The sequence below is a fragment of the Orycteropus afer genome, unplaced genomic scaffold (assembly GCF_000298275.1).
Source record: "Orycteropus afer afer isolate SDZICR_OR568_19922 unplaced genomic scaffold, OryAfe1.0 scaffold01234, whole genome shotgun sequence".
Taxonomy (NCBI): domain Eukaryota; kingdom Metazoa; phylum Chordata; class Mammalia; order Tubulidentata; family Orycteropodidae; genus Orycteropus; species Orycteropus afer.
The window spans coordinates 87899-101583 of NW_006922821.1; the positions used below are offsets into that span (position 1 = coordinate 87899).

Consider the following 13685-nt stretch of genomic DNA (forward strand, 5'->3'; position numbering starts at 1 on the left):
GAGTAGAACCAAGTATAGAAAAGGATAGAAAGATAGTTTTGGAGGAAGAATGGTACGGCCAGTAGATACCACGTGAGCACATGATGCTGAAGTCACAGTGTGTCTCCAGACGGGACTGGTGCCACCAGAGCAAAAGGCCATTCCACGTGGGATACCAGACTGAGAGGGGATGATCTATCTGTAGAAGGGGTCTGGCACAGCACCCCTTGATACTCTTGCATGTCTTAATCATGTGGATGTTTAAGGAAAAATTGTCATATGCCATCAAGTCGATTCTGACCCCTAGCAACCTAGTATGCCAGAATAGAATGCCCCATAGGGCTCACTAGGCTGTAACCTTCATAGGAGCAGATTTCCAGGGCTTTTGTCTCGTGGAGCAGCTGATGAGTTTGAACCACCCACCTTCCAGTTAGCAGCCAAGGGCTTAACCATAGTCCTGCCAGAGTTCCTTAAGGAATAAGTAGCTTCGATTGGTCTAGTCAGTTGGGTTTTAATCAGGAACAGAATTTCTGTAAGGTCTCTAGTTTCCACACCACCAGCTTTATTGACTCTATGAGCTGAGGGAAACGGGGTTGTCATCTTCAAGAAGGAAGCCCAGAGCCTAGGGAGGGAGGAATAGCACCCGTCCCCTGGTAGGGCCACTTGGAGTCAGCTCATTTAGCATGTGACAGCCACAATTTTGCATTGGCTTCCTCTTGTTGCTAGGTGCTGCCAAGTCAGTTCCGACTCACAGCAACCCCATGGCCAACGGAATGAAATAGCACGCGGCCCTGTGCCGTGCTCACGGTCTTTGCTATGCTCGAGCCCGTTGCAGCCACTGTGTCAGCCCGTCTTGTGGAGGGCCTTCCCTGTCTCCCTGACCCTCTACTTTACCAAGCACTGTGTCTTGCTCCAGCGACTGGTCCCTCCTGACAATGTAACCACAATTCAAGAGGCTTCCCCGAACCTGAACATTTCAGGGTGTCCTTACACCATCACCAGTGACCAGGGCTTGAGCTCAGCCTAGGAACAGCGTGTGCCGCATAGGCTAGAATGGAAACTTGAGGCTCTCCTCTGGCTTGTTAACCTCCTCAGTTCAGGCCAGGTGACCCGCAGTGCCACCTGCAGGAGGCCCCCAACAGTAGCACAGGCTGAGGTCAGCCCAGGGAGTGCCATCCGGCCCAGGACCCTTGAACATTGGGGAGGGGGACTGCTTTTCTCTGGAGACAGTGCTTTGCTTTCTACTTGCTGATGTTTTCAATGCTAATGGGTGGCATTTTTATTTTATTTTTGCCTTGGAAGTGCCTGGGATCATCTGGTGGAAGCACGACAGTGTTGCTTTTTCGTAGATTGTCCGGTTTAGATCATGGCTGGTGGAATTTCTCTCCATGGCACCTCCTTTCCTTTCTCTACTATGTGGCATCAAAGCCAGCCAAAGTCCACTGCAGTGTCATTTGCTGTCTGCCCTCTTTATGGGGCCCAGGAGAGGAGAGCGCCCCTGGTGGTTGCACACTGCAATTACCTGCAGCTCGCAGGCCCAAGCAGCATTTAAATAGGACCAAAGGACCAACTGGGGGCTCTGGTGGCGTAGTGCCTAAGGCATCGGACTGCTAACCAGAAGGCTGGCGATTCAAACCCACCAGCCACTCCTCGGAAGGAGGGTTGGCCAATCTACTTCCATAGTGATACTACCTTGGAAACCCAAGGAGGAGTCGCTATGTGTCAGATCCAACCTGGCAGCAGTGAGTTTGGTTTGTTTTTTTTTAACTGACCAAACTGACCTGCCGTTTCAGCAGCTCTTGACTCCCGGTTGTGCTTGCTCTGGTCCACCCTGCCACCCCTCTTCCCACAGGCCAAGAAATGCATGGTGATCGGTGGCTCTGGCTTTCTCGGGCGGCACCTGGTGGAGCAGCTGCTGGCCAGAGGCTACAAGGTCAGCATCTTTGATGTCCGGCAAGGCTTTGAGAACCCCCAGGTGCAATTCTTCCTCGGTGATCTCTGCAGCCGGCAGGTAAGCAGCCACCTGGAGTACCCACGGGCCCCCCAGGGCTGGTCGCCAGCCTTCCCTGACTTGAAGGCCATACAAATGTTGCTTCCCAAAAATTGTATGGTTTTTGGGAAATTAAAACATGATAGGACTAGTAGCACTAGTAGCAAAGTTCAACAAGACAGAAAATAGCAAATGCTGGCGAGGATGCTGAGAGATTGGGACTCTCACACACTGCTGGTGGGACTGTCAAATGGTACAACCACTGTGGAAAGCAGTATGGCGATTCCTTCACAAGTTGGAATTAGAAATACCATTTGACCCAGCCATTCCATTATTAGGTATATATCCTAAAGAAGTGAGAGCCATGACAAGAACAGACATATGCACACCCATGTTCATGGCAGCACTATTTACAATAGCCAAAAGATGGAAACAACCTAGGTGTCCGTCAGCTCAGGAATGGATCACCAAACTATGGTCCATACACACAGTGGAAGACTATACAACTCTAAAGAGTAATGTAGAATCTGCCAAACACTACATAACGTGGATGAACTTGGAGGACATTATGCTGAGTGAAATAAGTCAATCACAGAAGGAAAAATATTGTATTAGTTATTGTAAAAAGTCAAGGAAAAGTTTATCTGTGGAAAAAAATTTTCTTTGTTGGTTACCAGGGGTGGGAGGGGAGGGAAGAGAACAAATAAAAAAAAAAATGATTGGAAAGGCTTTAACATATACCCACATTCTTACTAAGGAACCATAGTGGCACAGTTAAAGAGCTTGGCTGCTAACCAATAGGTCAGTGGAGCGAACCCACCATCTGCTCGACGGGAGAAAGATGTGGCAGGGCTTGGATAATTTCTCTTAGAAGGATCAGCACAAGGCTGGTGGCAGAGGTTAAAGATGTCCCATACGTCCAGCTTTTCCAAACTGCCATGCCTCTCTGTCATCTCTGACATCAACTCCTCCTCCCCGCGTCACTCTCCCTCCCACCTTAGGGTTCAGTATTTGGCTGTAACGTCTCATAGAACTCACAAACTCCCAAGGAAACGGCTCATGTGGGGTAATGGAGGCTGGCTGGCTGGTAGGCTGGCAAGTCCCAGGTCTGTGGGTAGGTCCAGAGGATTCTCCCAACTCACATGGTTGTAGGGATTGGTGAACCCAAATTGGCAGGTCAGATGACGGCTACTGCGTCAACTCTAGGGGTGAGATGATAACGAACCAAACGTAGAACTGGAGCAAGAAAGTGAACTTTCCCAGAACGTTTATACTCTATACCCTCAAGGAACTGTGGTGACTTGAGTCACACCCTCCAGCAAGGTGGGACTCAAGATACATCCCACCTGAAACAGGCATAGAGACCAGGATTTACAATACATCACACACTGGAGGATGGTGGCTGGAGGCAATAGGAAGCAATTCACTGCCCTGCAGACAGTCGGCTCCCGAAAAGATTGACAGCCTAACAAGCTCAACGGGGGTACTCTGTCAAACAAGGTCGCTAGGAGTCAGAGTCGACTCGAAGGCAATGGGTTGGGTTTGGTGACGTGTTTACTGCTCAGAAGTACGTGTTCTCCCTGTCACAGGTATGCAGCTCTGCCATTGTTGCCCTGGAAGCAGCCATGGTCAGCCTGTAAATGAGTGGTGCCAATAAAGCTTTATTTAGGAAAAGGCTTGTCCACAGGCCTGCTCTAGGGCATATACCGCAAGTGCAATTACTGGGCCATGGAGTATGGATCTTGTTTTCTTTGAGATGTATTTCACATAACATAAAATTCATCCTTTTCATGTGTACAACTGAGTAAGCACAGTCACTGTTGGGCAGCCATCCCCACGGCCAGTTTGAGAACATTTTCACAACCCCCAGAGGAGACCCTGTCCCCATTAGCTCTCAGTGCTGACTCCCCTCTCCCCTTGCCCCTGGCCACCACTAATCCGAGGCTTCCTGTGGCTCGAATCCCACAGCGTTTGTCCTTTCGTATCCAGCTTCTTTGGCTCAGCATCGTCTCTAGGCCCATCCTTGCTGGAAGGGCGTTATTACTGTTGTTAACTTGATTGCATGTGGCCAGAGTGCACGACACAGCTGTGACGTCAGTTTTGCATTCACACCAGCAGTGTGGTGGCATCCGCTGCCCCACATCCTTGGGCATTCAGAAGGGTATGGAACGGTCCTCGTTGATGGGTAAACTTTACTTGCTCTCTGCAGTCAGGAAGCTGGCCACAGCGCCCCTTGGTAACTGGCATTCCAGTTTCCTCCTGTGAAGTGGCCACCCAGGACCTGTGTCTGCTTGTCGTTGGGGTCTCCTTGATTTCCTTGTTGTCACATGTGTGGCATGCGCCTCCCTCCACTGTCTCTAGGCTCTTCTGCCTGGCTTTGGTGGCATCTGCCATACAGTTGTTTTTTATTTGACCTTTGAGGACACGATTTCCCCTGCACCATTCTCCCTTATTCTGCCGTAACCCCCTCCACCTTTGAAGACTGCACCAGTGAATTGTACCCCCAGTTCCCTTCCTTTTATTGCATCCACCCCCCTTCCCAGGTGACTCCACCTCATTCCTGGCCAGTGTCAGCTCGGCAGCTGTCGTGGTTTCCCAGGGCTGTCGTAAGAATACCACAGAGTGACTCGGAAGAACGGAAGCTTATCCCCTTGCCGTTCTGGAGGCTGGGAGTCCAAACTCGGGCTCTCGACCCCGCCGATTGCTTGTGAGGGTTCTGAGAAAGGGGCTGTTCCAGACCTCTCTTGTAGCTTCTGGTGACTGCCAGCAATCCTTGGTGTCCTTGGGCCATTTATAGATGAGTTTTGCCATGGCATCTGTCACCCCCCTTTGTGTGCCCTGCCACCATGTCTGCTCTCCCCTCAGGGCATGAGCAGGGCTAGATGCTCTCTCTTTTCTTTCTTTTTTGTTTATCGTGCTTTGGGTGCAAATTTACAAAGCAGAATTTGTTTTACATTCAACAGTTCATGTCCATTTGATTTCACTCCCCAATTACCATCCCCAGCCTTACCCCACTCTCCTCCTGTCCCTTCCCAGTGACCCCTCATCCCTGTGCCCTTCTTAGTTATACCCTCCTGTGTGTTCAGATTTTGCTCCGTGTGACTGTTGCCTCTCTGGTGCCTCATGGCTGATTGCTCCAAGGGATGCATCTCTGTAGAGTAGGAGGGTGCATTGCCCTGGGTTGGGTGTTGTACATGTAAGTCTTATTTACTGTTGGGCTAAGAGCCAGCCCTTGGGAGTGAGTTTTATCCCAGTCCCAAAGTATATCCCAGGGCCATAGTCTTGGGGATCCCGCCAGACGCAATCCGACCATTAATTCTGGTCATTATTGTGTTTTTGGATTTGGTTCCATGTTTTCCCTCCCACCTTATCCAGGCTCCCCGAGGATTTGATCCGTCCCCGAGTGGCTGGCGTTGGTAAGGGCTCGAGCACTCTCTTACACTCACATTTCCCGTCTCTCTCCCTGTCTCTCTCTCAGCTCTGGAGGAAAGTTCTTCTGTCTCTTCCTGCTTCCAGTAGTTGCTGGCAGCCCTTGGCAGCCCTGGGCTTGTAGATGCATCTTTGGATGACATCTGTGTCCCCCTGTGGATGTCTCCCTATGTGTTCCCACGTTCTGTAGGACACCACTCAGAAGGAATTGGGTTTAGGACCCACCTTGTGCTGGGGTGGCTTCATTAGCGTAACAAAAGAGAACCCCTCTTTCCAAACAGGGTCCCGCTTACAGGTGGAAGGCTTAGGGCTTTCACATATATTTGGGGACACGATTCAGTCCATAACTGACTTTCACAGAAGTGGCTGCCTGGTAGTGCCCAGGACAAGCTTGACTGGAGGAAGTTTGAGAGAAATGAGGACAATATGGAGACAGTCTGGGAGACTCTTGCAGGTTTTCTATGATGAGCCACTGGACCAGGGTGGAGGCGCACTAGTGCTCAAGGGGACCTTCGTATGCCAGTGAGAATGATCGAATGGAGAGCACAAAACCGACGCCGGCACGTGCTGCAATAACCCCGGGAGCTCCTCAGGCAGGAGAGGGAGAGGTGGGGGAGCTGGGGGACTCTAGTGGCCGGCCAGACCCGACACTGGACGGAGGACAGGTGTGCAGATGCAGATGGCTTGCTAGACTGGATTGTGGGGGGACGAGAAACCCTCCTCTGGCAGCTGCTTACCCCACTCTTGAGAGTAAGGAGTTGGGGGTGAGGAGCGGGAGGTCTGAGGCGAGAGGAGAGAGTGTGGAGAGCAGATGGACCAGGGCAGATGTAGCAGAGTGGCCAGGAACTGCCAAAGGCCATCTGAGGTTAAGGTTCACCGATTGAAAGGGAAGCCAGTCAGTGGTATGTTGTTCCATTGCTACACTCAGCTGCTCAGGAGCAGGCACGGAGAAAGGGAGAGTCCAGTGTAACCGGGGCTGTGAGTTTTCCATATTTGATAAAGGCTGTGATTGTAATGACAGACGGCGAGGTAAGCCTAAGCTGAGAAGGGAAAGGTGGATATGATGGTGGGGGAGGCCATGGCAAGGAAGGACTTCAACTGTCTGAGGAGTCAGCTCTTAGGTTCACACTGTGCTATACTGAATTGTTTGCTCATCAGGGCTTCTTATATCACTTCCTTCTTCCGGGTTCCTGTCACTTCTTGCTGAAATATTTCCTTCAGCAGCTCCCCGGCAAATATCTACGGGCAGTAAACTTCCTAAGCCCCTGTATGCCTGAAAATGTCTTTGTTTCACCCTCACTCATAAATTCTGCTTTAGCTGGTGCTTGAATAATTTCTCTTAGAAAGATCAGCACAAGGCCGGTCTCTTGTGGTGGAGGTTAAGGATGTCCCAAACGTCCAGCTTTTCCAAACTGCCGTGCCACTCCGTCATCTCCAGCAGCCACTCCTCCTCCTCTTCCTCCCCTCAGCACTTGCCCTCCCTTCTTAGGGTTCCGTAGCCTGCTGTAATGTCTCACAGAACTCCCAGACTCCCAAGGAAACAGCTCACGTGGTGGTGGTGCTGGAGGCTGGCAAGTCCCAGGTCTGTGGCTAGGTCTGGAGGATTCTCCCAGCTCATGTGGTTGCAGGGGCTTGCCAGCCCAAGCCAGCAGGTCACATGACGGCTGCTGTCTCAAGTCCAGGACTGAGATGATGACGAACCAAGCACACAACTGGGGCGAGAGCGCAGGCATTCCCAGGGCATTCCCATATATGCCCTCAAGGAAGCTAAGGGGTGACTAGAGTCACGTCCTCCAGCAAGGCGACTCAAGATACATCGGCCCTAAACAGGTGTAGAGATGAGGATTTCCCATACATCACACAGTGGCGGGCAGAGGCTAGAAGGACCACACCAGGCAGTTCACTGCCCTGCAGCTGGGTATAGAAATATGGGGTTCATCATCCACGCTTTGAAATTATCCCACTGTCTTGTGACATCTGTGGTTGCTGATGAGAAGTCTGCTCTCTCTGAACATTGTTTCTTTGTAGGTGACCTGTTTTCTTCTTGTGGCCTGACTTTCTTTTTTATTCTTTATGATCTATAGAGAATACGTCTAGGTGTGAATTTTAGTTGTGTTTTTAAATCTTACTCAACACTGAGCGGGGTCTTTATAATCTAAGAACTCACTCATGTCTTTCCTCATTTCTTGGTAGTTCTTCAAATACTGGCTCTACCCTCCCTCTCTCTTGCTGGGAGCCTTACTAGACACATGGGGGGTTTGGGGTTCCATTCCCTCTGTCTCCTAACCTCTCTGTCATGGGTTCCTTCTCTTTCTGTCTTTGTCCCATTCTGTAGGAGAGTTCCTCGACTCCGTACCCACTCACGGCCCATCTAGTTTCATCTGTACCTTTACCCACATTGTTTTGAAGCCAGTCCTAGACATTCTGTCATTTCATCTGTAAATACTTCAGTATTTATCTCTAAATCCTGAAAAGAAATAATAATCACGAGTCCGTGATCATACCTAAAACTCTGAAAAAAACAAACCAAACTCTGCTGGCGAACCGGATCTGACTCCTAGCGACCCCTCCCTGGGTTTCTGAAGCAGTATCATTACAGAAGTAGATGGATTGCCCAACCTTCCTTCCGAGGAGTGGCTGAGGGGTGGCAATAATTCTTGGATACCCAGCCAGTGCTCAGGTGTCCCTGAATGCCTCATGTCTGTTTTTGAAGAGTTGGCTTTTCCAAGTAAGGATCCACATGGCCAAGATAATGCATTTGGTTGATTTATTTGAATCTTTTAATTTTTAAGATCTCCTTTATTTTTTTTTTAAAAAAAAAAGTGTGTTTGTTGAAGAAACCACGTTTCTTGTCCTGGAGCATTTCCTGTGGTCTAGATTTTGCTGCTCACGTACGCATGGTGTCCTCTAACATGTTGCCTTGTCCTCCCGCGTGTCCTGCTAACTGGTACATTGGGGACTGGGCTGTCCAGTAAGGCGGCCATGGGCCACATGTGGTCACTGAGCACTTGAACTGTGCCTCATCTGAATTGAGAGATGGTGTCAGGGTAAATGACACACTGGATTTCCAACTGTACAAAAAAAGATTGTAAAATACCTCGTTAACAATTTTTGCATTGATTACATGGTGAAATTATAACAGTGTGGTGTTTTCTATTAAATAAAATTATATGATGATTGGTGGTGTTGTCTGGTGCCGTTGCATGGTCTCTGACTCCTGATGACCCCGTGCACAGCAGGGCGAAGCACTGCCCGGCCCAGCGCCAGCCCCGCCACCCTCGCTATACCCGAGCCCATATCAAGACACGTTTTGCCTTTTTCCTTTCTCCTTTTTTTAATGGGGCTGATTTTTGGAAGTCAGTCTCCAGGCTCTTCTTCCTAGTCTGTCTGAGTCGGAGGCTCCTCTACAGCCTAGCCAACAGCTCGTGAATCCTTTTCCTATCCCTGCAGTCGTCGTGAAGAACTTCCTTCCTGTCTGCTACAGTGAAGTGTTCCTGCCTCATCTTGTGTATGTTTGGCCCCAGATCTGCCATGGCCATTTCGCTGGGAGCTATGGTCCTTTCAGCAGTAAACTAACCTATTTTAAAATCCCATTCAGGCTGCCGCATCATGTCAAGTTTCACGGGACAGAATACTTCTGTGTATTGACCATTTGCACTGTCTTTGATGATGTGGACTTGGTCAGAGGATTTTAATCTATGAGCTTATTTATTTTCCCCAGTTTGACCTCCCTGGGACCCTCTGTCTGGATCCCATAGGCTGCTCCTGCCCCAAATCAGTTTTTGTTGGGGACCCAGCAATGCGAGGGGCCATTCAAGGGCTAGCCTGGTTTGACTCATTTACTGCGCAAGCGTATCTCTGTTGACTGCGTGCCCAGAAAGGCATGGCGGCCTGGGAGCCACAGGCCCGGGGGCGGAAGGCGAGGAGCCTGGTGACCCGCCTGAGGCAGGGGTGATTTGGTTTTTTGTCTTTGTTTCCTTTTTCAGGACCTGTACCCAGCTCTGAAAGGTGTGAGCACAGTTTTTCACTGTGCTTCACCTCCACCATCCAGTGACAACAAGGAACTCTTTTATAGAGTGAATTACATTGGCACCAAGAATGTCATTGACACTTGCAAAGAGGCTGGGGTTCAGGTAAGGGATGACAGGCTTAGCTCTTCTTTTCAGATCATGATGTCTTGGTGTCTCCGCCTGCCTCTCTGGTCAGGACTCCCCAGACAAATGGTCAAGCTGGCACTTGAGCTCACGGTGCGCAGTTGGCTGAGCTGGGCCCTTGTCGCAGAGCCTCTTCCTCTAGAACCTTCTCAAGCGGGGGTGCGCATGTGTCGCGAGGATGTGTGTGCACGTGCACGTGGCTGTACGTGTGTGTGCGCCCACACGTGCTCACATGTGGGGTTGGTCTCAGAATCATCAGTGGTCTTTTTCAAACAGACATCTCCCAAGAAGTTCATGGACTGTCCTTCCCTCTGAGATCCCATTAATAATGGGGGTCTGTTGTCCCCCAGCTGTGGTGGGATAGAGAAAAGCATGAAACCCACCGTTGTACAGTGTGAGGCTGTAGTGTGTCTGGAATCTGTCTCCGGGCAAAGTCACTGCAGCAGATCATTTGCACAGCGCCGTGTCCTTGCAGGTGGTCAGCGGAGGCCCCTTGCTTCTCTTCCCTACGTGGCGTCAGGCTGTTTGAATAGGGATTTTTCCTGACGTCTTGTTGTTGAATCCTTCTTTCTCCTCCACCAGAAACTTGTTTTAACCAGCAGTGCCAGTGTCATCTTTGAGGGTGTCGACATAAGGAATGGCACTGAGGACCTCCCTTATGCCATGAAGCCCATCGACTACTACACGGAGACCAAGATCCTGCAGGAACAAGTGCGTACCTGTGGCCTGAGAGAATGATGGGGCTCTGTGGAGAGCTGCAGGGGGACATTCTTAAGAAAAAGGTTGACAACCATATGAGGTCAGTGTTCTCAGGCCTATGTACCTAACCTGTGAAGTCAACACTCTGGATGAAACGGTATTTAAAATAGAAAAGAATTCAAGGAGAACTGCCACTTCCTGTGACCAGACAGGTTTGTGCCAGACATGCCCCTTTCCTGGTCTCTCACAGGTGGTCCTGGGTGCCAATGATCCGGAGAGGAATTTCTTAACTGTGGCCATCCGCCCTCATGGCATTTTTGGCCCCAGGGACCCCCAGTTGGTCCCCATCCTCGTTGAAGCCGCCAGGAAGGGCAAGATGAAGTTTGTGATTGGGTGAGTTGTCCCCGCACCCCCCGCCCATATTCCCAGAGCACTCTATAAGTAGCCGGGCTATTCTGCAGCTGTTCTTGTGTGGGACCTTCACAGTTGCCCTGTGGTTTCATTTGCTGGGGTGTAACGAATGAGCACACGCTCAGGCATAACACACCAGAGGTGTCACCGTCCTGGGCCGGAGGCCTGAGGCCAGGATATGGGTGGAGCCATGCTCCCTCGGAAGGCTCCAAGGACAGATCTTTCCTTGCCTTTTCCGGCCTCGGGCGGTGCCTGGCATTCCTTGGCTTGTGGACACATCCCTCCTCTTTGCCTCTGTGGTCGTGTGGTTGTCCCCCCACATATGTGTCTTCACATGGCCTTCTCTAAGGGCACCAGTTACTGGATTTAGGGCCCACCTACTCCAGTGGGACCTTATCTCAACTCATGACTTCTGCAGAAACCCTATTTCGAAATAAGGTCATGTTCATAGGTGCAGGGTGGGCATGGATTTTGGGGGAACACTAGTCAGCCCAGTGCACCCTCAGGCTGAAGGGCAAGCGATTAGCCTAGGGTCAAGGGTCGAGGCCTCCCTCCTTGGGTCTAGGAATGCGGGAGGGTGCAGTCCCTGCTTCCTCAGGGGAAGTGTGGGCGCAGGGCCTCCGTAGCTGGTAGCACTCTGGTAGCCGAGGCGACGGTGGCTGTCTCCCGAGCCCGCCTCCCCGCCTCTCATTCTTGCTGCTCTCCTCCCCCAGCGCCTCTTCATCTCCCTGGCCTGTGCTCAGCTGCTGCCTTCTCAGCTCACAGTGTTTTAGGACCTCAGTGTGGAGCGATCAGAAACAGAGGAATGGGAAACTGAGACCAGAGCTAGGCCTCGGAAGGGGCAGCAGACACCCCGCTGCCTGAGGGCCCCAGCACATCCTTCTGGTATTCCAGGCCGGATGCTGACTCTGCCGAGGCCGGGGCAGCCATCCTAGTCGCACAGGGGCTCCATGGGGGTGCAGCAAGCATGAATTGAGCCTTTTCTTCTGTGCCCACAGAGACGGGGAGAACTTGGTGGACTTCACCTTCGTGGAGAACGTGGTCCATGGCCACATCCTGGCGGCAGAGTGCCTCTCCCGAGACTCGGCCGCGTGTGGGAAGGTGAGGCCCCCCCCCCGCCAGCCTTCCGGCCCATTCTCAATGACGTGGAAGCAGTTAGCCAGTTCCTGCTGCGATCCTCCGCCCTGGGGGCTCAGCTTCCGGCCCACCTTGTGCCAAGGGCGAGCCCCTCCAGTGGGAGACCTGCCTTCACTCCTGGGCAGCCACAACCCTGTGCCCAGTACGCCGGCACTGAACAGATTCAGGGGGCATTTCTCCGTGGGGTAACGTCCCCCAAGCCAGGTGCTTGCCCCTTCTGCCACTGGTTCCTGAAGCTCCACACTCAGGTTCTTGGGTGGCCCGAGGGCTGCAGGGACCCCTGCCCTTTGCCCTCAGCCCTGGGGCCCTTTCTTTCTGGGGCTCAGTCCTCCTTGCGCTCTCCCAGACCTTTGCCGTCTGCCCTCCTGTAATTGGGGACAGGAGCTAGTTCTGCTGTCAGCATTGTCGTCCAGTTTATAAGTCGGCCTTCCCGGTCACGGTCCCAGTGTCCCTTGAACTCCCAGCCCCATCTCAGGCTTTCCCCGCTGACTCTGCACCCCAGGCGGTTCAGATCGACAGATCCAAAAGGCACCTCCACTGCCACCTGCCGTTCTCAGACAGCGCGAGAAAGGTGCTGGTGGTAACTGGCGCATGGGCCTGTGCGCTTTGTGTGGGCGTGAGCTACTCGTCCCCTTGCAGCTGCCCTGTAGTGGCCACTAGCTTCCTGACGCGTTAGCTGTGGGCCAAGCTCAAGTTCCCGAGCGCAGCCTGCTTGCTGCGATGGCATTTCTCACTGTGCCTTCTCTCTGCAGGCCTTTCACATCACCAATGACGAGCCCATCCCTTTCTGGACATTCCTGTCCCGCATCCTGAGGGGCCTCAACTACGAGGCCCCCAAGTACCACATCCCCTACTGGCTGGCCTACTACCTGGCCCTGCTGCTGGCCCTCCTGGTGACGGTGGTCCGGCCAGTGCTCACACTGCGGCCCACCTTCACACCCATGCGCATCGCGCTGGCCGGCACGTCCCACTACTACAGCTGCGAGAGAGCCAAAAGGGTCCTGGGCTACCGCCCCCTGGTCCCCATGGACAGGGCTGTGGAGCAGACCGTGCACAGCTTCCGCCATCTGCGCAGGATCGACTGAGGCCCCGGCCCCGCCGTGTCCTCTGTGGGCCAAGGAGCCAACCCGGCTGGGCTTGGGGCTGCTTGGTAGCCAACAGTGCACCTGGCCCTCCTGTGCCCGTGAGGCTGGCGCCCACAGTGGACATTGCTTCCTTTATGTGATGCTTCCGGGTTCCTCAAAGCCACTGCTCTGGGTTTGCGGCTTTCTGGTCTCTCTCTGCTCCTCCATCTCTTCCTCTCTCTCTCTCTCTCTCTCTCTCTGTATGTGTGTGTCTCCCTCGCCCTCTCTCCCAGGTTCCTTAGCACAGAGATCACCTCTGAAGTCACCCCTCTCGTCCCAGTGTCCTTGTGTGGAGCTGAGGGCTAAGCTGCCTGCTGCTGACTGAGCATGGCGGGGAGATTTCTTTGCATCCAAACCAATCCTGGAGTCGGGCCTCTGGACTCTGTTCAGGAACCCATATGCAAATATGTCCCAGCAGAAAAGCAGACTCTGTAAACACGTGGGTGAGACTTGAAATGCGTGTTTCATATACACACAGTGACTCTCAGCAACCTTGTGTAAATTGTAAGCTTAAGCGACTGGAACCCTTCCCACACCCCAGGGACGTAAACTTCCTCAACTGCTTGCAAATCCCCTGTCCCTGGGGGTGTGCCTGCCTGCGTTCTCTGTGCTCATGACACAGTCTCTCGTGTCCGCGTTCCTTCTGGTGAGCAGAGTTCTGTTTTCTGTGGTGATGTGCAGAGCAGCGCCTAAGAACGTGGTCGAGGTGGGGCCCCTCCATTATCTGCTTGGAGTTTGGGCAGAAACACCCCACCCCCAGGT

The 13685-nt window shown here is 52.4% G+C and overlaps 1 protein-coding gene across 1 annotated transcript in view; it reads left to right on the plus strand.

The window, feature by feature from the left end:
* NSDHL (NAD(P) dependent steroid dehydrogenase-like) overlaps positions 1-12884 on the plus strand; it is a 22021-nt gene extending 9137 nt beyond the window's left edge. The window contains exons 2-7 of the mRNA XM_042783454.1: positions 1832-1990; positions 9385-9531; positions 10135-10263; positions 10502-10644; positions 11661-11763; positions 12552-12884. Of these exons, the coding sequence (XP_042639388.1) occupies positions 1832-1990; positions 9385-9531; positions 10135-10263; positions 10502-10644; positions 11661-11763; positions 12552-12884 (1014 nt within the window). The remainder of the gene's footprint in view (positions 1-1831; positions 1991-9384; positions 9532-10134; positions 10264-10501; positions 10645-11660; positions 11764-12551) is intronic.
* Positions 12885-13685: the final 801 nt, after the last annotated feature.